We start from the raw sequence: 22238 nt of genomic DNA, 5'->3' as shown, positions 1-22238 counted from the left end.
TTGAGGAACACCACAGGGCCAGGGGTGATGAGGAGCCCCAGTAATATGCCAGCAGTGCCTGGGTACCCAGGAGACTGGGAACCACAGAAATCATCCCGGACTGCACTCTTTTCCACTCTAGGAAAACTTGGACTGAGGACCCCAATTACTGACTGCATTCGGATTCCCCTGATCAGTGTGCTGGTGGTGCTTCAGACACCCCAGAAGCGAGGCAGGACTCAGTTCAGCAAGCCAATTCAAATTCATTAACCAATGTGGTTTCTTTTTTAGGGGTGTTTGTCTGCATGTATGTCTGTACCCTATATATGTTCTACTTGCAGAGGTGAGAGGAGGGCACTTGACTGACCTGGAGTTGAGGTTACAGATGGAGTGCCCATGTGAGAGTGTCGAGAATTCAAAGTGAGTCTTCAAAAGAGCGGATAGTACTCTCAACCACTGAGTCATCTCTAAATGCCAGTAGAACAGTGAGCTTTACTGGGGTGACTTACATAAGTGTGGCGAGAGGTTACTGATAGCACAAATGAATCAATGGCAATTGCCTCATCCTGTGAGGGTAAAGGTTAGTCAAGTTGCAAACCTGGGGATCACCGAACAGCTTGCAGACAGCTCATCTGAGGTGAGAAGTCTGTCTTTCAAGCCACTTGCTGCCTCCTTCAGAAGCTTTTTTGTCTGGTCCACACAGCTCAACTAGTTTATGGCTAGTCTGAGCATCTTCTGTGTAGCTCATTTTGTCTGACAGTGTCAACAGTCCTTACCAATTATATATGCTTGAGGCAAGAAGGCTCTAGTGAATCTTGCCAGTTTCTGGGGCTTCCTGAAGCTGTTAAGTCGTTTATTTCTGAGCTTCCTGAGATACTCTATAGGACTGAATGTTGACATCTCTCATTACAGAATCCAATTTCTTTACTTCTGCTTTAATATCCTGTGTTTTAAGGTGCTTCTTCTGTTGTGGTATAATTAAAAAAGGGCTCGACCTGGTCCCATGAGTTCCCACTCCGCGCAAATCCACACACTCTGTTTCTCTGTCAGCCACTTTCACACATTGCCCACTAGGTGGGTTTTTACCACCCTTGATAGATATATTGTGTTCCACAGGCCATGCTAGCGTGGCCCCACACCATGCTAGCCCCAAGCATTTTATAGCTTAGCATGGCTTCCTGTCACAAACTCTGCTCACAATCCCAACAAACCAGTTAAGTCATGACTCAACAAACTGGAACCCAACAGTCAGATTTATATGCTAAATGCTCAATGTACAATACATTCCCACAATTAACTTACAACCAATTGGTAAGGATATAAATCATCCTTAGATATATTTTGTTCATCTAGACATACAAAGTTCTGTAAACATCCATCCCTTAAAAATAGTTATAACATCCGCCACTTTGTTCTCTTAGCTGTTCCCTCTCCTCTCACTTGCTCTGGTATCCTCCTCCTTAAAACTTTTCTCCCACCCATCCTTCCTTCTCATCCAAGGTCAGTGGTTCTCAATCTGTGAGTCATGGCCCCTCTGGGGTCAAACGACCTTTTCACAGGGCTTGCCACGACCACTCTGCATATCAGATATTTACATTATGATTCTGTAAAAAAAATTTTATTGGTTATTTTTTACATTTCAAATGTTGTCCTTCTTGGGGAACGTATAAAACTTTTCAGTGTTTATATGTTGAATTTTTCTTCTAACAATTAAAATAATATAATTACAATGATGGACATGGAGCTGCAAGACATGGGGTTAAATATTATATGATAGTACGTTTCTGAATGCATTGTGGAAACCAAATGACAGTTGCATGATACCTCTAGAGTGGAAAATGGAATGAATAAATCATATACCATCAAAACGTTCCCTTCTACTATCAAACTTTCCCTTGTCTCATGTTGTTTACAAGCAGCTTAACAGAGTTTACTACCATAAAATCAATATAGAGAAAGAGGAGATGGAAGTTCTACAAACAAAATGTTCTTACCGACAGAAACCAGGTTGCTATAATTCTCCAACATCACATCAATGTACAAAGCCCTCTGAGCAGAGTTCAGGCACTCTCACTCCTGGGAGAAATCCACAGCCTAAAACAGACCCTAAAAGAAAAAAAAATGCAATTTGACTATGTGCTATGGGTCAGTGCTTTCCTGGATATAAGGAGATGGGATATAGATAAGCGAAGACTATTATTCAAAAAGATGATTTCTAATACAGTCACACGGTGTTCTAACTGTGTAAAAACAGGATAATACAATAGTCTCACAAGAATATCCATGAAAAAAAAAGACACACATTTAAAATCTGGACACTGTTATCTGTTAGATCTGCTTGTGTTTGTGTCTACAGGATCACAGTCGTCTACATGGCTCAGATACAGGATCACAGTCTACATGGCTCAGATACAGGATTACAGTCTACATGGCTCAAATACAGGATTACAGTCTACATGGCTCAGAAGTCAAATTTGTGATAAGGAAATGTGCTTTGAAAGCTGTACCTGAAGATCTTGCTAGAATGTTGACTCCGAATCACCCCTGTCTGCTCTTCGGCTATTCTACCAAGTTCAGTTGGGATTTTTAAACTCTAGGTTAAATCCACACCATTAAATAGTGAAGGAGTAGATACGAAAGGCAGAATTCATGATTAATTTTATAGGCAGAGCTTTGTTTTTTTCCACAGTATTAAGGAACATAAAAACACAGCATACTTTTAATTTAACATTAACATATAAGATCAAGTAGTCCATGAAATTAATTTTATGAGAATATTGGGCTACTTCCAAGCACATTTGGGATAATCCAAAATTTTCCAAAATTATAGGTATAAACCAACTTAGACAAATAATGATTCCATAAGTTTTGAAGAATATATTCCCAAAGAGGTATAAAATTTGAGGGAAGCCCCAAAACACACCAAGTAATGTTTAGGTTGCAGTAATTGTGGATGCATTGAATAATGACGCAAATTTCCTGGGATTGAATGAATATACTAATGTAGTCACAAATTGTGTGAGGATTTTACTCACTTCTCAGTGTTTTTCAAATATACTATAGCTCAGGAAAATGTTTCAGGAGAAAATTTGAGCTATTCTGTCTGAATTTTATAGTTCTTAATGTGTTCTTTTTCGTAAGTATGGTGTATTGTCTATCAGGATTTTAGATTAGTAGTGTTTGTGATTCTTCTTTTCTTTCTCTGAAAATACAAAGATGTAGTGACATAGTCTGACTATTCCATGAGTCGGGGATACAAATGTAAACCTGTCGTCCAGAATCCATTTCCAAAATCTCCACTTTAACACAGTGCAGCTTCAGGGTAGGAGAGGAGAGCTATCACTCTCACAAGAACTGACCAGAACAAAGCAACCACGAGGAATGCTCTCTCTGCATCAAATGTGATGGCTTATGCACACCAATCGCTTACGCTGTACTCAAGACATTTTAACTGATGCATTCCACATAATGCTATTCCACAGAAGGAGTCCCAGCCAGAAAGAGCTGCAAAATTGTATTCTGTTAAGCAAAAAAAAAAAAAAAAAAAAAGGAAATGAAAAAATACTGACTTCTCTAGTTTGAGAGGTTACCACTGAGCATCCTAACCAAGTGAATGATGTGAGGAGCAAGTCTCCTGAGACAAACAGACAGGAAGTGTCACCAAACACATGGATACATCATCACTGTGTGAAATTAAACATTGAAGAAAAATACAAGTAGAGTAAAACCTGAATCTACACACAAGAACATCAATTTCATGGCAAAATCAAGCCAGACAGTCCTGCCATGTTCAGTACTCTACAGTGTGCTCAAAAGTTTAGTATGAGTGTCCTAGTATTATCTAGTATTAAAAAACCAAGATATGTCTTTTTAACTACACACATTGCTAAGACATTGTGACAACGGTTCTATGTGTTTCAATATGCTCTGTCTCTATGATTGAAGGATCTATGAATCCACAAGGGGCAGGAACCCACACACACTAATATATAAAGATATAGTCCATCATCTGTAACAACTAGGCATCAACATTTTTTCTTCATGAGTCAATATGTAAATACTTGTAAAATTATATGTCTTAAGTTTAAGTGAGATATTTGGCATAGGGAAAAAATCTGGGAAGGATAGAATGGAGAAAATTTTATAAGTGTGGACTTATGGTATTATACACTAGAACTGGATTTATAAGAACAGCCTCCCATGGGCAAAAAAAAATAGAATGGAGGATAACAGAATAAAATAGAGGACACAGAAAGAAAACCATATAGCTATGTTTACTTAATACAAAGGAGGCAAAAAGATACATTACCAAAATTGGCCTCTTTAGCAAATGGTGCTGGCAAAACTGGATCCAGCAGAGAAATAACATTAGATTCTTATCTTTTAACTTACACAAAATCTATTCAAAACTGATCAAATACGTTATTTAAAACCAGAAACACAGAAACCTAGAAAATGTAGGGAATATCCATCAGGAAATGGAATAAACAAGAATTTGTTGAATAGAAAGAACACCAACAGCAACAGATTAGGATTAGGGAACTAACCCTAATCAACAGATGGGAGGACAAGAATATAAAGTTTCTGTCCAGCAAAGGGAATAATCAGCAGGGCACACAGACAGCCACAGAATGGAAGAGAATCTGTAGCAGCAACACTCTGGATTGGGGTTCATATCTAGAACTCACTAAGAATTACAGAAATTAAATATTAAGGAAATCAACAAATGAGTAAATGAACTGAGCAGATACCTTGAGAAGATGGAAATAGAAATGGCCAATAAATATTGCAAAAAGTGTTGAGGATCCCAGAAATGCTATCAGAGAGAGTACACAAATTAAAACTACTTCAAAACAGTGTCTCACTCCAAAAAAAAAAAAAAAATGGCTGCCAACAACCAATTTGACAACAAATGATTAGATGCAGAGATAAAGTAACTTTTATTCACTGTCTTTGTGTATGTATGTGTGGTGTGTGTGTGTGCAAATTAATACACGCAAGTTGAAATCAGTTTGAAGATTATTAAAAATTTTAAAAAAAAGTATGAGTCTGAAGTTTCACTCTTGGGAGCATACTCAGAGAACCCCACATCCCACTCTAAGGATATTTATACCCTATGTTTCTGATACTTTATTCACTAGAGAAATTTACTGAAGTCATCCTAATTATCAATCCATGAATGTATAATGAAAATGGTATGTATATAAAATGGAAATCTATTTGGGTGAAAAGAAAAAAATATAATAATTTTAGGAAAATGGATGGACTTAGAATGCATACTATCAAGTGAGTTCATACAGTGTCAGAAAGAAGCTACTTTTTCTATCATATGCCATATCTAGCCAATATATCTATATGGAAATAATGTACATGGTGGCATAGTAGAACATGGAGAAAAGAGAACATGAAAGGTTAAAAATCAGGGGTTGAGGTAGGGCTGAATGTGGGTAATGAAAACCAGTTATGAAAGAGTATAAAGCAAACTCTCTTTCTAGTTCTGATACTGTCACAGGATTTTTTTGGGTTTGGTGGTGGATAAATTCATAAAAATATATTTGATAGTGAAAACAAAATCAAATGTGGGACTCCAGAGCTTATGTTCCCAATGACTACTCTATATTCATGTGTATAGTCTTTAGGATTAGCTAATTTTAGCGTGTGATTCTGTTTGTTTTCAACACACTATAATTAAGCTAAAAATTATCAGGAACAGAAAATTAAAGGCTTATAATGTCTGAAAATATAACATTTCTAGAAAAAAAAGAACATGACCTTGGACATGCTAACTGAAGAGTCAGCCATTTTTTCTGTTTCTCTTCTTTGGGTTTCTTTTTCAGGAACAATGAATAGGTGACCTGCCACCCTTTCATATCAAAGGGTCAAAAAAAACCCCCCAATAATTAATGCTGATAGCTGTTAAAGAACAGTGTTAAACCACATAAAAAGATCCAAGCAGCAGAATACTACCAGGTACCCTGTCAATGATCCCATAGAATCACACTTGAAACTTGGAGAGAAAAATCCCTGTCAACAATATTGTTGCACTAGGAAATATAACCTCTCTAAACTGGTGGAGACATAGTCCATTTAAACATAATCAGGACAGTACATAAAAAATTAGAAGAAAAATGTACACAGGAGAATCAGAGGAATTATCTGACAATATAGAAACTAATAAACTTCATGTGAAAAACAGGTAAATACAGGAAAACTGAAAAGTAATCATCTGTGGGCAAGACAAGAAAACACTAATACTTATAGAGAAGGAAGAAGAATACTACCAATAATCAAACCAGAAACAACATGAAAAACAAAAGGATTAGGGGGGAAGAAAACCATGAACAAAAGATTCAGTCACTCTGGATATCAATATGGAGAATCCTCAATCAAATAAAGAAATCCTCAAGTTACATGAATCTAGCACATGACAGAGCTATTCTACTCCTTGGCACATGCTCAAAGGGCTCAACATCCTACTCCACAGATATGTGCTCACACATGTCCATTGCTGTTATATCCACAATAGCCACAAAATGGGAACCACCTGTCCTGCAACTGACAAACAGATAATGAAAAAGAGGTACATACACACTATGGAATATTATTTATTGAACTGTAAAGAAAATTGAAGTCATGAGATTTGCAGGTAAATGGATGGACGTAGGAGTAGGACTGAGTGGAGTAACCAAAACCCACAATGACAGGCACTGCATGTTCTCTCTCACAGGAAGGTCCTCCCTCCAAATCTTCAGATGTGAGTTCACAACCTGGAGTAACTGCAGTAATCAGAAAAGTAAAAATAGGCCACGGGGGTGGGGTGGGGATGGGGGAGATGTTGGGGAATCAGAGAGAGAAACTGATCTAGAGGGGGACATGGAAAAACAGGACATGACTAATATCTAAGAGTTCTACAGGGATGCTAAGTCACAAAGTATATACCCTGGTATAACAGGGGAGTTAGTGTGGATGAATGTGAATTCCAAGAGTTTCACCTCAACAAAGAGTATTCTAATAAAATTTTTTTGGTTATCAGAAGATCGGGGGGAAGGGAGAGCGTCAGTCCACTTTATATGAGCTAAAATTTATCCACAAGGGAAGACATCCACTGCAGAATTTCAGAGGCAGCTTCCTTATGAACAGTAAGTAGAGCTGTTTCTCAGCTCCACAGCTCCTATAGCCCGGCAGCGGTTCCAGATGCTGCACTGCTGATTGCTGACTCTCCCAGGATGCCCCGCGCGGCACCCGCAGCTGCGGAAATTTTAGTCCCTCCCTCCCTCGCCCCCCGAAGTCCACTCCCACCCCAAGTCTGCACACCACGCGATTCCCAACGGTGCAGACCCGCGAGCTGTCGAAGCGACTTCTGGCTTTGTAGATAAAACTTCCCTAACTTCAGTAATTTAGCGTTCCAGTTCTCACCCATGTCTTTCCTCTAATACCTCACACTCTAGTTTCCCTACACATCGCTAAAAGTCGAACATCCTCCCAATATGCTTCCGGATCTCCAAATCTGTTTCCGGGTGAGCATCTGCTTCCTGATCAGAGACGGGCCCCTCCCACTTTGTCTCAGGCGTCTTTCACACAGCTCTAGCTGTTGGCTGCCCCAGGCTCCGCACAGCCTCCCCATACTCTTGCTGCGAGCCCAGTCGGACGCTGCACTCCGGTATCTGAGGCCCACTCTGGGTTCTAAACCCTTTAGATAAATGACAGTCCCAAAACCGGAGCAGGGGCTCTCTCTGAATTAGTTGAATGCCTGTGGACTCTTTCCCCTCACCCGGACGCCCTGTCTGGCCTTAGTCAGAGAGGATGTGCTTAGTCCTCAGGTGACTTATATGCTAGGGGCTGGAGTTGGGGGGTGGGAGGGGACAGACGGTGTGAATACAGGTGTGGTGGGAATCCCCCTTCTCAGAGGAGAATGGGGGGGGGGGTGATATTGGGATGTAAAGTGAATAATAATAAAAAAGATAAACAGCCTAACATCTCCACTGGACTACTAACCTCTGGCCTACGTATTTCATTCCAACCAATAATAGGCTAAATTCAGAAGCCAGAGTCCCATCTCCAACACACAAACATTAAAAAGCCAAAACAAAATTCCGAAACTTTGACTTGGGGATATTTAAAGAACTTGGATTTTGAACAGAAATAGGTAGTCACTGGCCAGGCCTTTGCTAACAGCCTAGGGGTGAATTCATCCCGCGCTCTACTGCTTTCCCCACTAGATGGCGGTCTTGTCATTTAAGTCTCTGTGACTCTTGCAAAGGTGCTTTGAGAGAAACAGAAAATATTTTTTTCCTTTTTTTTTTTTTTTTTTTAATGAAGTGGTGAATGCAGACTCTTGACTGTCCCAAATGCAGAAAATAAGTAAGGTATGCGGTCCCTGGCCTAAAAACGTCAGTTATACCATCCTATCTCTAGCTCTGGGAACACCAAGGAAGAAGAGGTGGTTAGGCAATAAGAAGGGAAAGAAGGGAAGGGGGAAGACACACCGTTCTCTAAAGTACATACAACGACTGTAATCAGTAATGAAGAGAAACTGTGGTTGGGCCCAAACAAGACCACAGTCAGTCTAAGAAAGGGAACGGTTCACTTTGCCCCTCAGATGTAGGCCACGGACAAATTGTAGGAGAACCACTTCCTTTAGCTGTCATCCTCTGCTGAGCACATTGGGCTCCAGCACATAGCTCCAAACTCAGTCTCACAAAGGGCTCTCATTCATTTCAGTGGGTCCAGGCAATATGAATAGAGATGAACAGAGTAGAATGATTGTTGGAATTGTGGACCACAAGAGGGGGAGAGGTAGGAGGTGTGAGAGTGGGCAGTATTTGATGTGTGGACACAAATGCACACACACATTCTGCGTGTTTATACATATGAGTGTGAAACCGCTAATAATAGAAAGGGGGTTCATTCATTCATTCAGTCATTGTAGACATGGTTTTTCTGTTTAATCCCGTGTGTAAAGATATGTGATACCATGACCAGCTCAAATTTCTTTAAAATGACCACATGAGTGTGTGGCATTTTTGGTTTGTTTTTTGTACCAGCAACTGGTGGGATTTTTGTTTGTTTGATAACTAATTGGTGTGCTTGTCCACGAGGGAGATATTCCACCACAACAGGATCATTATCTGGTTTAATGTCAGGGAATAATAGAGTCAGGGAGTCTTGTTTTGTGGGTGTCAAGAAGTATTCAATGTTAAGTAGCTTTGCGGTTAGTTCTGCTTTGCAGTTCTGCATAGAATCCTGTTGATCTCATTGTGCGGTTAATTTCAGGGTTGCATTTTATAATTGCTTAAGTCACATTGCTACTTATAGTATTGTTTATACTATTTATTTCACGTTGTTTACATTTGCTGTATTATATGCACCTGGAACCTTATCTATTTCAAGTTAGCAATTTCGTGTAATAGATGTCAGTAGAATTAAGATCCATTTGTTCATTCATTTTTATCAAGTGTGTTGTGTCTTTACCTTGGGGAACTGTCAGAACATTAAAAGCTGGGCAGTGGTAGTGCAAGCCTGTAATCTCAGGAGACAGAGGCAGTCAGATCTCTGAGTTCCAGGTCAGCCAAGGTTAAGCCCTGTCTCTACAAACAAACATACCAACAAACAAAGACATCAGAGGAAGTTATATTTCATTGGGCAAGGTCTTATAAACCTTCAAATCTAGAACTCAGGAGACAGAAACAGGGAAGTTTGTGTTCAAGGCCACCCTGGTCTACATATAGAATCTAAGCCAGTTAGCAATACACAGACAAACCCTATCTCAAAATAAAGCAAAATCCTCTCAGAGAATTTAGCTTGTTTGGTACCAGAATAAGCATTCAAGGCTCCAAAGGAAGAATCTCGTGAACAGTCCTACCCAACTATCATGCCTATGAACCACATCGATGATCATGTTGTCAGGACTACTCTAAAGGTTCAATAATGGCAAGCTCACCTTGGTGAAAACCAATAGCTCTCTAATTGGACTTAGGACACTCTTAACAACAGGGAAACTATGACTAGTACTGGAAACCTAGCTAACATCTCACCTCTGGTGAAGTTATGATTGGAGAACCAATCAACCACCAATTTACTAATTCAGATTAGTTCCTAATAAAATTCAAATATTTTTCTTGTACTCACAAATAGGTCTTCTTCCATCAGCAAGGAAATTTCTCTTTCAACAGAGACCACTACAAAAAATCTACAACTGATCAAAATGTAGAGTTGTTGAGTCCATAGTTAATGGACACATCTACAAAACACTCATGCACCTAAGGCTTAAGGGATAATTTTGAAGATGGGCTATTAATATTCAAGAGGCAGGAGACCAAGTAGTTTGCTGTGAAATTGTTTCTACTACTAACAATGCTAAGAGCTATATCCATAAAAATCTCAAAAACATGACTCCCCAAACAAGAACTGAACAAGCACAACAATGGACATGTCAAAGTGGATGGGAAAAGCCCACATAGCCTCAATCCCTGCAGAATGCACCACAGGCAACTACATTATGATTGGGGCAGGAGTCTACTTCAGGAATGAGCACACCAACTAGTCATCTCTTACCAAATGGTCAGCCTGAGAAACATATACACAAGTACCATGATATAGTTAGATGTGGTTAGATTTAGGAATATATATGTATATCAATTATACACACATTATACATATATACACACATACACATTATACATACAATAACAATGAAACGAGAAGCCATGAATTTAAAACAGAGCAGGGAAGAATTCATGTGAGAATTTGGCAGTAGGAAAGGGAAATGAAACATGTAGCTAAACTATTATTTTAAAATTTTACAATATAAAAAATCAGAACAAAAATGAAACAAATACGACAAGAAACCAAACAAAAACAAAAAGTTTGTAAAATTATCAGTGTAATCCAGACAAGGATTCTTAGAAGCTACCATGCTGCCATAACTACAGTGTCCATCATCAAGAATAGTAATGTTAACTACTCTTGGCACAAACATGGGGCAAGGAGGCCAAATATTGCTGGGGGAGTGAGAACTAGAGAATCAACTTTGAAAATCAATGTATAAATTCTCCAAGAAATAAATAAATCTGGGTGTTACAATACTGACCTGTGGCACTATTCCTGTGGAAACAAAGACACTCATATACTTAGCAATGCTGGGAACCAACAGAGTTCAACATGGTGCATCAATATGGTTTCTCTTTTATTGATGTTTCATCTGCATGTATGTCAGTGAACTATTTGTGTTCCTTGTGCTTTCAGAGTTCAGAACAGGGTACTGGATGCCTTGGAGTTGAGGTTACAGATTGAGTGCCCATGTGAGAGAGCTGAGAGTGCTCTCAACTACTGAGTCATCTCTAAATGCCAGTGGACCAGTGAGTACACTTGGGTGACGTACAAGAGTGTGGACGAGTAGCTACTGATGGGAACACAAAGGACAGAATGATAGTTGCTTCACCCTGTAAGGGTAGTGGCTAATAAAGCTGCAAACCTGGGGATCACCAAACAGCTTGCAGGCAGCTCAACCTGAGGTGGGAAGTTTGTCTTTCAAGTCACTCACACCTCCTCCAGGCAGCTTGACCTATCTTGTCTGATTCAGGTTACTTTGACTGGTGTGTGCTTCATGGCTAGTCTGAATATCTTCTGGGAAGCTCATTTTGGCTGATAAGTCAGAGTCCATACTGATTATATATGCTTCAGGCAGGAGGCACCAGTGAATTTTGCCAGTTTCTGGGACTCCCTGAAGCTACTAAGTCATCTATGTTGCCTTAAGCTCCTGGCGATTCTTTGTAAGATAGAATGTATGATCTCCCATTAGAACATCTGTTTATTTACCTCTACTTTAATATCCTATATTTTAAGAAACTTTCTCCAAATTAAAAGGTTTAGTCTCAGTTGGAGCTGATACATAACAAGTACTCCTGGGCATGTCCTCCAGGGACTCTCCATCTTTACCCAGGGGCCCTCCGCTCATCACGTTCATTGCACCTTTATTCACGGTGTCTAGGCAATGGAATCAACTCAGTCGGCTCTCAACCAAGACATGCGTAAATGAAACTGTGACCCTTATATAGGAAGGTATATTATTCAGCTGTCAACAAGATGGAACTGGGAAATCTGGAAGTAAAAGTAGGTTACTGAAAGTTATGATGAGTGCTGTCGCCTAGGCCCCAGCAGTCAACCATCACATTCCCACTCATGTGGATCTTAGCTTCAAACTTTTGTTTTGTGTATTCTAGTGAGACTACATGGAGATGCCAGGATGCTAGAAATGCACCTTGTAGTGGAGAGATTCAGGAAGAGAGAGGAGGACAGGGTGAACACTGGAATACAGGTGATATGAAAATAGAGAGTGGGAATGCTGAGTGCATGGTTCTAACATGTAGTGGAGTGATGGGGAAGAAAGGGGGCTGCTAAAGCTCGACTCACATGAGATGTCCACAAATGAGCTACATGGAAACCTCTTGTTTTGCATCCCAAGTAAAAAGAGGGAATAGCAGAACACATGTGCTATAAAAGAATGGGGTACTGGACGATGTGTAATATGTGTTTAACTCAAGATGCAGACAGGAAGAAAGAGGAGTTGGTGGGTTATCGAAGATAAGGCTTTATAAAGAAGCCATATGAAACCCCACCATCTTACAAGTTATATAGGAGATATTATTTTAAAGCCATTGAGCAGCAGTGTCACATGTGCTTACTTAATGCTGCTTTCAGATGCCAGAGCTATTAATTGGAGTTCTCTGTACCAGATATTTGTATCTGCTTAGGACTTACTCCTCATGGAGGACACAGAGGCACCCCAAACAAAACAGGTCATTGTCAGTTCTCTTGCATGGCCTTCCTAAGCTCATGGTGGCTATTGATGACATCAAAAGCTTTGGTTGCAAGATAGGCAGAGAACAATCTTGAACATACAAGGAAACCCTCCTAACTGGTTAGCTTTTGTAGCACCTCAAGGTACAATACAGGCTGCCAGCAGAGAAATGATGTCGTGGTCTTACCCCTGAACCATGTATCCTACTGGACGAATTCACTATCCAAGATGGTGAACTCACACACAGATGCACCTATCTCTGTGTGCAGAGCACGGTGATGACTGGTGTACATCATCACATCCTTAGCCTTTGAGTATGTCTAAGCTATATGTCAACATTCCAATTATATCACATGCACAGCCTAGCTCATTACAGTTTGTCTCTTGATATATTTAAGGATTAATGCTATTATGAAGATTTTGAAAATGAATGAAAGATGACAATTAGAACACTGACTTTCATGATGAATTTCCTTTTATCTCTGCAATTTTAGCACTATTTTGTAAAGCATTTGTCAAATTCAAAACAATTGTTGGTGATGTAATTTCCAAAGAGACATGGGGAATATATAAGGTATACTTTAGCATGGTTTCTCAGAAATATATACTTTCTGACATTCATTTTAATTACACGTCTTTGCCAGATTTTTATGTTATTATATGTTGTTCTTATTTACCTTTTTTTCTTTTTTTGAGACAGGGTCTCTGTACTCCTGACAGTGCTAGAACTCACTATGTAGACAAGTACTCACAGTGATCTGCTTGGCTGTATCTTCTAAGTGCTACAATTAAAGGCATGCACCATCTTACCTGGCATTATTAGGAATGGTTAGATGTTAAATAAGATAACTGTTTTTGTTATAGCTTTTCCCTGGGATGGGAGAGAAAAACTCACTGGTTAAGAGCACTGGTTGCAATCCCAGAAAAACATACTTGGTATGCACTCGTTGATAAGTGGATATTAGCCCAAAAGTTCAAATTACCCAAAATGCAAACAGACCACAGGAAGCTCAAGAAGAAGGATGAAAAAAATGTGGATGCTCCCACTCCTTCTCAAAAACGAGAACAAAAATATCCATAGGAAGGGATATGGAGGCAAAGTTTAGAGCAGAGACTGAAGGAATGAACATTCAAAACCTGCCCCACATGTGACCCATATATATAACAGCCACCAAAACTAGATAAGATTGATGAAGCTAAAAAGTGCATGCTGAAAGAGATGAGATATAGATCTCTCCTGAGAGACACAACCAGAGCATGTCAAATACTGAGGTAAATGCAATGCTAGCAGCAAATCACTGAACTGAGAACATGACCCCCTTTGGGGAATTAGAGGAAGGACTAAAAGAGCTGAAGGGGCTTGCAACCCCAAAAGAACAACAATGTCAACCAACCAGAGCTTCCAGGGAATAAACCACTACAGAAAGACTACACATGAACTGACCCAGGGCTCCAACTGTATAAGTAGCAGAGAATAGCCTTGTTGAGGCACCAGTGGAAGGGGAAGTCCTTGGTCCTGCCAAGGTTGGACCCCCTATGCAGGGGAATGTTGGGGAGGGGGTGGCAGTAGTGGGGGGAACACCAGAATGGGGGAGGGGATGGGGCTTATGGACAGGAAACCTGGAAAGGGAATAATAACATTTGAAATATAAATAAAGAGCTATATCTAATTAAAAAAAAAGCACTGGTTGCTCTTAGAGGGAACGGGAGTTCAATTTCCAACATAAATATAGCGACACACAACTAGGTATACTGCCAACTTCAGGGGATCAGATGCTCTCTTCTGGCTTCTACCTGTACCAGGCATACATGTAGTGCACAGAACAAACTTGCAGTCCTGGCAAACATACACAAGAACTTTTCCCACAGTTATAATTGCAGAATTTTATGTTAAAATAAACTCTTATTTATTTTAAAGTTTTAAATGCTCATTAAAGGCATTCAGAACTTGTTATTTTTATGTTTCTATTACTTATACTGTTGTGATTTGTAAGCAAGGAATATCAGATAAATGCTATGTCACAATAGTTACAATAGTTTTTCTCCAGTATGAACCCTCTGATGTCTTCTCAGATTTGAAATCTGCATAAAGGATACGTCACAGTCTTTGCATTTGTACGGTTTCTCTCCAGTATGAATTTTCTGATGTGCTCTAAGATATGAACACCTAGTAAAAGATTTGCCACATTCCTTACATATGTAAGGTCTCTCTCCAGTATGAACTCTCTGATGTGTTCTAAGATGTGAGTCCTGGGTAAAGGATTTGTTGCATTCCCTACATTTGTAAGGTTTCTCTCCAGTATGAATTTTTTGATGTGTTTGAAGAGTTGAACACTTAGTAAAAGATTTGCCACATTCTTTACATACGTAAGGTCTCTCTCCCGTATGAACTCTCTGATGTATTCTAAGATTTGAACGCTGGATAAAGGATTTGTTACATTCTCTACATTTGTAAGGTTTCTCTCCAGTATGAATTTTCTGATGTGCTCTAAGAGTTGAACACTCAGTAAAAGATTTGTCACATTCCTTACATTTGTAAGGTCTCTCTCCAGTATGAACACTCTGATGTCTTCGAAGATGTGAGCACTTGGTAAAAGATTTATCACATTCCCTACATTTAAAAGGTTTCTCTCCAGTATGAATTTTCTGATGTGTTTTAAGAGTAGAATTAACAGTAAAGGATTTATCACATACCTCACATTTGTAAGGCTTTTCACCAGTGTGGATTCTGTAATGCCTTTTAAGATGTGACAATTCAAGAAAGGACTTACCACATTCTTTGCATTTGTAAAATTTCTCTAGAGAATGAGTTTTCTGATGCCTTCTGTAGGAAGCATAGTGGGTAAAGGATCTGTCACACTCACTGCATTTGTAAGGCTTCTCTCCAGTATGGAGTCTGTGATGGCTTCTAAGGTGTGAAAGCTGATGTAAGACCTTGCCACATTGTTGACAAGTATAATATTCCTCAGCACTATGGATTTTCTGATGTCTCCTGAAACTGGAACAGTGAGCAAAGGATTTGTCACACTCTTTACATTTATAGGGTCTCTCTCCAGTATGCATTTTCTGATGGCTCTTAAGTGCTGACAACTGAGGAAATGACTTGCCACAATCTTTGCATTTGTAAGGCTTCTCGCCAGTGTGAAGTCTTTGATGTGTTTTAAGATTGGTGCACTGGGTAAAGGATTTGTGACAAACATTGCACTTGTATGGTTTCTTTCCAGTATGAATTCTCTGGTGTACAGTGAGGCTTGAGGCGGTACTGAAGCATTTCCTGCATTTCTCACATTGGTGTGGTGTATCTCCAATGTAGATTGTTTGTTGCATGAGACTGTATGCAGAGCTGAATTCATCATATTTTCCCTGACTCTGCAGCTTGTTTGCATCTTGACTAATGTTGGAACACAAATTGAAAGATTTCTCACAGTTTTTAGATTCACAAGGTTCTTCTCCAGTGTGCGTGCTTGTATGTTGACCTGGCTCTGATGAGTCAACAGAGGCACCCCTGTCCTTACAGCATCTGTAGTTATTAGAGGTTTCTATAGCGTCACTTCTTTTATAAAGTGCACAGTTGGAGGGACCACGAAGCATTTCACCAAGCTCATTACACTGACAAGACTCCTTTTCAGTCTTCACATGTTGATGGACAGTTTCACATATGCAGTAGTTCTCTGAAAATGAGTACAATTCAGATTAATAGGAGTTGTATCCAGATGACATTTGCAATAAATGACTGTCTCTGTAAGTTCTCTATTAAAATAAGTCAACCTGTAACTATTTAGAACAGATCTCCCAGGAGCTGACAGTTTTCATTCACTGTAACTGTATGAATCCTCACAAAAACAGCATGCCAGCCTTCAAGGTCACACAAACAGTATGCGAGCCTTCAAGGTCAGTGATTTCTAATAGATATCTGATCATTATTGAAAATGTCTAACTTGGCACAAGATGGAACAAACAATTCTATGTATATAATTAGCTTTGGGATGGAGCTCACTCAGTGATTATATTTAGAATACACTTGTATTTTTAAATATTTTTTCTCATAAATGGATAAAGACTTTAATCCAAACCCAGGCTCACAGTGTTTGTACTTCCTAATGTATGGCAATGAAGACTGCTATTCAAGAGTCCCATTTCCTTTTAAGATAAAGGCTTACTAAAACCACGAAAGGATCTGTTTCTTTTCTTTTTAAAAAAAAAAAGGGGGAGAGGGGTGTGTTAGATTTTTCAAAAGTAATGGATGGCAAGCAAATATTCTGCCAGCTCTCAGAAGCTCTAGACCATTTGAGGCAGGGCTTCCACAGATATCCAGCTATCCGAAGCTCTAGATCATCTGAGGCAGGGCTTTCGTAGGGAGTGATTGCTCACATCTTTTCCTCCACTGTCTGAGCTCCACGCTGCTGTGTTTCCTAACTTCCTTATATGGTTATTCTCATGTATCCTCTGTACACAACCTCCTAAGGTCATTTTCCTAAAGGATGTCTGTGTATCCTCCACTGAAATGAAACTGATCATGTCATATGAAGACATACAAGGAAGCAAGGCAATTACAGAATAATCCTACTTCATGGACTCGCATTAGACATATAATTTGTAAAATTTTTCCAATCTGATGGCTGCACAGTCAAGTAACGATGCACATTATACTAGTATTAAGTTCCCATACAGGTCTACGGGTCTAATAAGCCACAAGGACTTGTAAGAGTTACAACAGGCAGGACACATCTTGAGGACAGGAGAATATAGTAAGTGCAAGGATCAGGAATCCTTTCAAGAAGAATTGAATACAGCAAAGGCAATTTCAGCTCTTGCTTTCTCTTTCATTTAATCCTTCTCTGTTGTCCTGCTCATTCATTTGCACTCCCTGGTTTTGGTTACTACAATTATCCGTCTTCCAGGGCAACACCATTTGCTCCAGGCAGGTGACCAGGTCTACTCTGCGCACAATAATCCATGTACTCTGCACACAATAATCCATGTTTTCTGTGAAGAAACCTACAGCCAATTTAGAATTTTTAGAAACAATTCAGATGTCTAAGACAGTGTTGTGCTCAGTACATGAGAAGAACACAAAGTAGAGGAATCTAGGAATAAATTCCCAATTACTATTTCCAGTCAGCATCTCCAGCATATTCTGGGAGAATTTTCAATTTGCACGTCTTGAGTTTCCCTTACAATTAAAACAGTGTAAACTGCAATGATGGCTATGGAGCTTTAAGACGTGGGTGGAAATAGTATATGCTAATGAATTTCTGAGTGCTTCTTGGAACCAAAATTAAGGGTGGATGGCACTTATAAAATGAAAAATGAAAAGAAAAATACTAAATATCATGAAAATTTTGGTTTTTTCTCCTTAAAATAATTTTTACTGATTCTTTGTCAATTTTGCATAGTGCACCTTATTTCCACTGATCTCAGTCTTTCCATATTTGCCTTCTATCCTTGTAACCTACCCCTCAAAAGAAATTAAAAATTAAATTTAAAAAAAGTCTGCTTAACCCTTATGGAAAACTATGTGCCCGTATATCAACTGCAGCCTTCTCTCACACCTGGAACAATTGTTCCTGCACCAGTCCTGCTGTGCATGTACAAGTCCACTCTTCCAACACATACATGTCATAGTGGCATTGGGAAGCTGTGGTTTGTCACACCATATACCCTTTTACCCAAACAGTTTTAATTGAAAATGCTTGTTGTAATGAGTCATTAGTCCAGTTCCAAGCCTCTGGTTCCTCCTATACCACCAAGACTAGACCCTGGCCTAGACTGCTCTTGGATATACTGTTGTTGCAATGTGTCATAGAGATCCTGCAGGTTTGGTTCACCAGGACTGGCCCCTGCATGTGATCCAGCAGTTCATAGATGGTATACATGTTGGGGTGGGTTAACTCAAAGTCCTGGAACTGAGCCTTGGTGGTAGCTGGGTTGGTCTGTCTATTACTGCACCCAGGGCAACAGTGTTGCCTAGGCAATAGGTGGGAGTCAGCGTCCCCACGCCCAAGTTACAGCCTGCTCTACCATGTGCCATGTGGTGGCTGATGAGGGGTGGGGCAAGCTCAAGGAGTCTCTCAATCATCAACATGGACTCACACAGCAGCCCAGACAACGGACAACTCTATGGCCTTTGGTGGTAACGTGGGCCACAGTCATCGCCATAGACCGCTGCTGCCAATAGGAACATGAACCCAACATGGCCATGGATGTCAGCATAGGCTGGACAGTACTGTGGCCTTAGGTGGCAGTGCAGGCCTCTTACATCTGGCTGCTCCTTACTGTGGCCTCGTCTCAAGTCGTACTGCTTCTACATAATGTATGAATCACTATGGTTCAATTTGTCCTAGTCTCTCAACCATGTACTTGCTCATACTAGTAATGCCCTTTAGCTATCTTCTGTCCGAATGGGCTAGCAGACATCTTGGAAAATTTCTTTTTTACTACCAAATTACTCTTCTGGTTTTTTTCTGTGACAGCCTAATAGAGAGTTTTCAACCTATGAAGTCAGTACTTCTAAATAATGAGTTAGGAATTATTCAAGAAGAATATGCTCACCCACAGAGACCAGGTTGCTGTAATTCTCCAACATCACATCAATATACAAAGCCCTCTGAGCAGAGTCCAGGCATTCCCACTCCTCCTGGGGGAAGTCAACAGCCACATCCCCAAATGTCAACAGACGCTGAAAAAAATATATTTTGGCTTGGGGTTAAGGGTACTTTGTGTTACTTATATCCAGCATACTTTCCTGTATATAAGGAGATGGGTGTTGATGAGTGAAGACCATTATCATCACACATCATCAGAAAAAAAAAAAAACCTCAAGAAGATGACTTTCAATATAGTCACATTCTATAGTGAATTTTCTTTTTTTTTTTAAAGATTTATTATGTACACGGTGTTCTGCCTGCATATAGACCTGCATACCAGAATAGGGAGCCAGATCTCATTATAGATGATTATGAGCTACATGTTGTTGCTGGGAACTGAACTTAGGACCTCTGGAAGAGCAATCAGTGCACTGAACCTCTGAGCCATCTCTCCAGCCTTCTATAATGAAATTTTCTAACTGTAAAAACAGGGTGACAATAGTTTTATAAGCAATCTACATGAAACAAGATTCACATTTAAGGTCTGGACATGGTTGTCTATCTGTTATGGACACAGTATACATATCTCAAAAGGACAATTTGTGATGAGGACATGTGCCTTTAAATGCTTTGCCTGAAGGTGATCCTAGAATATAGACGCTGAGTCAATCTTGTCTGTACTGGGTCCTACCTAACTCTATGCTAACAAGCTCAGGTATGATTTTTAAATTCTAGGTATAATGCTATACCATTAAATAGCAAAGGGGTATGGAAGGAAGAACTCATGACTGACTTTTTGGCAAAGAGTTTTCTTCCATAGTAGCAAGGATTGTAGTCACACTACACACTGACATTTTTAACTATATCACATAAAAATCAGTACTTTGCACAATTAATTTTTAAGAATATTTGTGCTACTAATATGCAAAGGGAAAAATCTGTATCAGCAACATTGAAAAGATCTAAACATTTCAATTTTTCCTTAACATACACAAGAGCCACCATAGACAACAATTTTAGTATACAGCAGCTGCAGGGTAGGCATGGAGCCCTGACATGCGAACACAGTGTCTACAGCAAGGCCACTATGAGGGATAGTCTCTTTGCAAGAAATGTAACAGCTTATACACATGTGAGTCAATGCCCTTGAGACATCTGTATGGATGCATTCCACATAATTCTACCTAATGAGTCCAAGCCCAAGTTCTCTGCATAGTGAGATGTTGTTTGTAAAAAAAAAAAAACAAAAAACAAAAAACAAAAAACAAAAACAAAAACAAAAACAAAAAGAGTAAAAATTCTCTATTTTGGGAAGGTACCCCTGAGCTTTCTAACCAAGTGAGTGATTCTCCTGAGACAAACAGGTATGAGGTGCCAATAAACACGTGAACACATCACCACCATCATATTAAACCCCAAAGAGAAATACAAGTAGACTCCAATCTTAATCTATACTCAAGAACGTAAGTTCATGGCATAATTAAGCCACATATGCCTGCCATTTCAGTACTCTACAGTATGCTTAAATCTTTACTAGTAGGATCCAAGTTTATTTATGGTTAAGAATCAAGAGCTAAGTCTTTTTTAATTCCACTCATTGCTAATACATTGTGCTAACTACTCCATGTGTTCCAATATGCATGTTTTGGACCATGATTCAAGAAAATGTGACAGATCCCACAAATAAAACCTGCACAGCACATAGCCCTCACTCTGTAATATAGTCCAAAGACTACACAAATGGATATTAAGATATATTTTGTTTATGTGTCAAAGTGGATTTATTTTAAAATTACAAGTCATTAGTTCATGCAGAATACTTGTTCTCAAAAATAAAAATCTTAGAAGAATGGAGAAAAGTGCTATAGGTATGAATTTTGGGTATTATACTGCATAGCTGTAGTCATAAAAATAGCCTGGTATAGTCATAAAATAAGAAAGGAGTATGACAAAATAGAAGATAGAACCCAAAACCAAAACTACAAATATATGCCTACTTTAATATTTAACAAAGGAGGCAAAAAACATATATTTCAAAAATATGGTTTTCTCAACAAATTGTGCTGCCAAAATTAGATCCAGTAGTAGAATAAAATTAAATTCTTATTTTCCACTTTGTGCAAAAGTCCATTCAAAATGAACCAAATACCTTATTTAAAACCAGACACACAAAAAAGAAACCTAGAAAACAAAGTGAATACCCATCAGGATACCCACTGGGACAGGGAAGAACTTTAATAGAAAGAAGGCCAACAGCACAGGAAGTAACTCCAAGCAGCAACAGATGGCAGGACATGAAGATAAAGTTTCTATCCATCAAAGGGAACAAGCAGAAGAGCAGAAAGACACCCACAAAATGGGACAAAATTTGTAACAGCAACATTGTGGACAGGTGCTTATATCTAGAATTTGCCAAGAATACAGAAATAAAACTCCAAGAAAATAAAACTGCCAATGAATAAATGGGCAAATATATTAAACAGACACTTTGTAGATTGGAAAACAAATTGCCAACAAACATGGAAAAGGTGTTCAGGATTCCTAAGATGCTATCAGGGTAATAAAATAAAAACTACTCTGAAATAGTGGCTCACCCCAGGCAGTGTCATCTAGTTTAACAAATGTTAGAGAGAATGTGGAGAAGAAGGAAGCCTTATTCACTATTGGGGTGTGTGTGTGTGTGTGTGTGTGTGTGTGTGTGTGTGTGTGTGTGTGTAAATTACAGTCATTGCAAAAATAAATTTAGGGATAATTTAAAAATTTAAGCCTACAACTAATCTATAATTCAGCTCTTTCCTTCCTGGTAATGTACCCAGAAAATGCTATACCCCACTCTCGAGATATTCATATACCATATTGGCTGCTGCTTTGTT

The 22238-nt window shown here is 39.2% G+C and overlaps 2 protein-coding genes and 1 long non-coding RNA gene across 9 annotated transcripts in view; 1 reads left to right on the top strand and 2 right to left on the bottom strand.

Moving 5' to 3' along the window:
• Positions 1-1995, bottom strand: part of Zfp52 (zinc finger protein 52) — a 37484-nt gene extending 35489 nt beyond the window's left edge. Inside the window, exon 1 of one of the 3 annotated variants that reach the window (XM_063266251.1) lies at positions 1974-1995. The gene's annotated coding sequence lies outside the window, so the exon portion shown is untranslated. Of the gene's footprint in view, positions 1-346; positions 468-1973 lie in introns of those variants that run through there. The other 2 variants (XM_063266237.1, XM_017589343.3) reach the window with 2 other exon arrangements.
• On the top strand, positions 601-13594 carry LOC102547319 (uncharacterized). Of its 4 annotated transcripts, none has more exons than XR_005498258.2 (4): positions 601-7496; positions 11224-11336; positions 12201-12295; positions 13479-13594. It is a non-coding gene; the product is annotated as an uncharacterized LOC102547319 (long non-coding RNA). The 4 variants fall into 4 exon arrangements; XR_010059539.1 differs by having other exon boundaries at positions 7495-7799; XR_005498252.2 differs by having other exon boundaries at positions 12201-13594.
• Positions 13232-22238, bottom strand: part of Zfp53 (zinc finger protein 53) — a 30333-nt gene continuing 21326 nt past the window's right edge. The window contains exons 4-5 of one of the 2 annotated variants that reach the window (XM_063288599.1): positions 19331-19457; positions 13232-16449 (exon numbers count right to left, since the gene is read on the bottom strand). In XM_063288599.1, coding sequence (XP_063144669.1) covers positions 14807-16449; positions 19331-19364 — 1677 coding nt within the window. In that variant the 5' untranslated portion in view covers positions 19365-19457 and the 3' untranslated portion in view covers positions 13232-14806. The remainder of the gene's footprint in view (positions 16450-19330; positions 19458-22238) is intronic. The other variant, NM_001107468.2, reaches the window with a different exon arrangement.

Source organism: Rattus norvegicus, chromosome 1 (genome assembly GCF_036323735.1).
Source record: "Rattus norvegicus strain BN/NHsdMcwi chromosome 1, GRCr8, whole genome shotgun sequence".
Lineage (NCBI taxonomy): Eukaryota > Metazoa > Chordata > Mammalia > Rodentia > Muridae > Rattus > Rattus norvegicus.
Note: the sequence above shows the minus strand (reverse complement) of the source record. Positions and strands in the feature narration are given on the sequence as shown.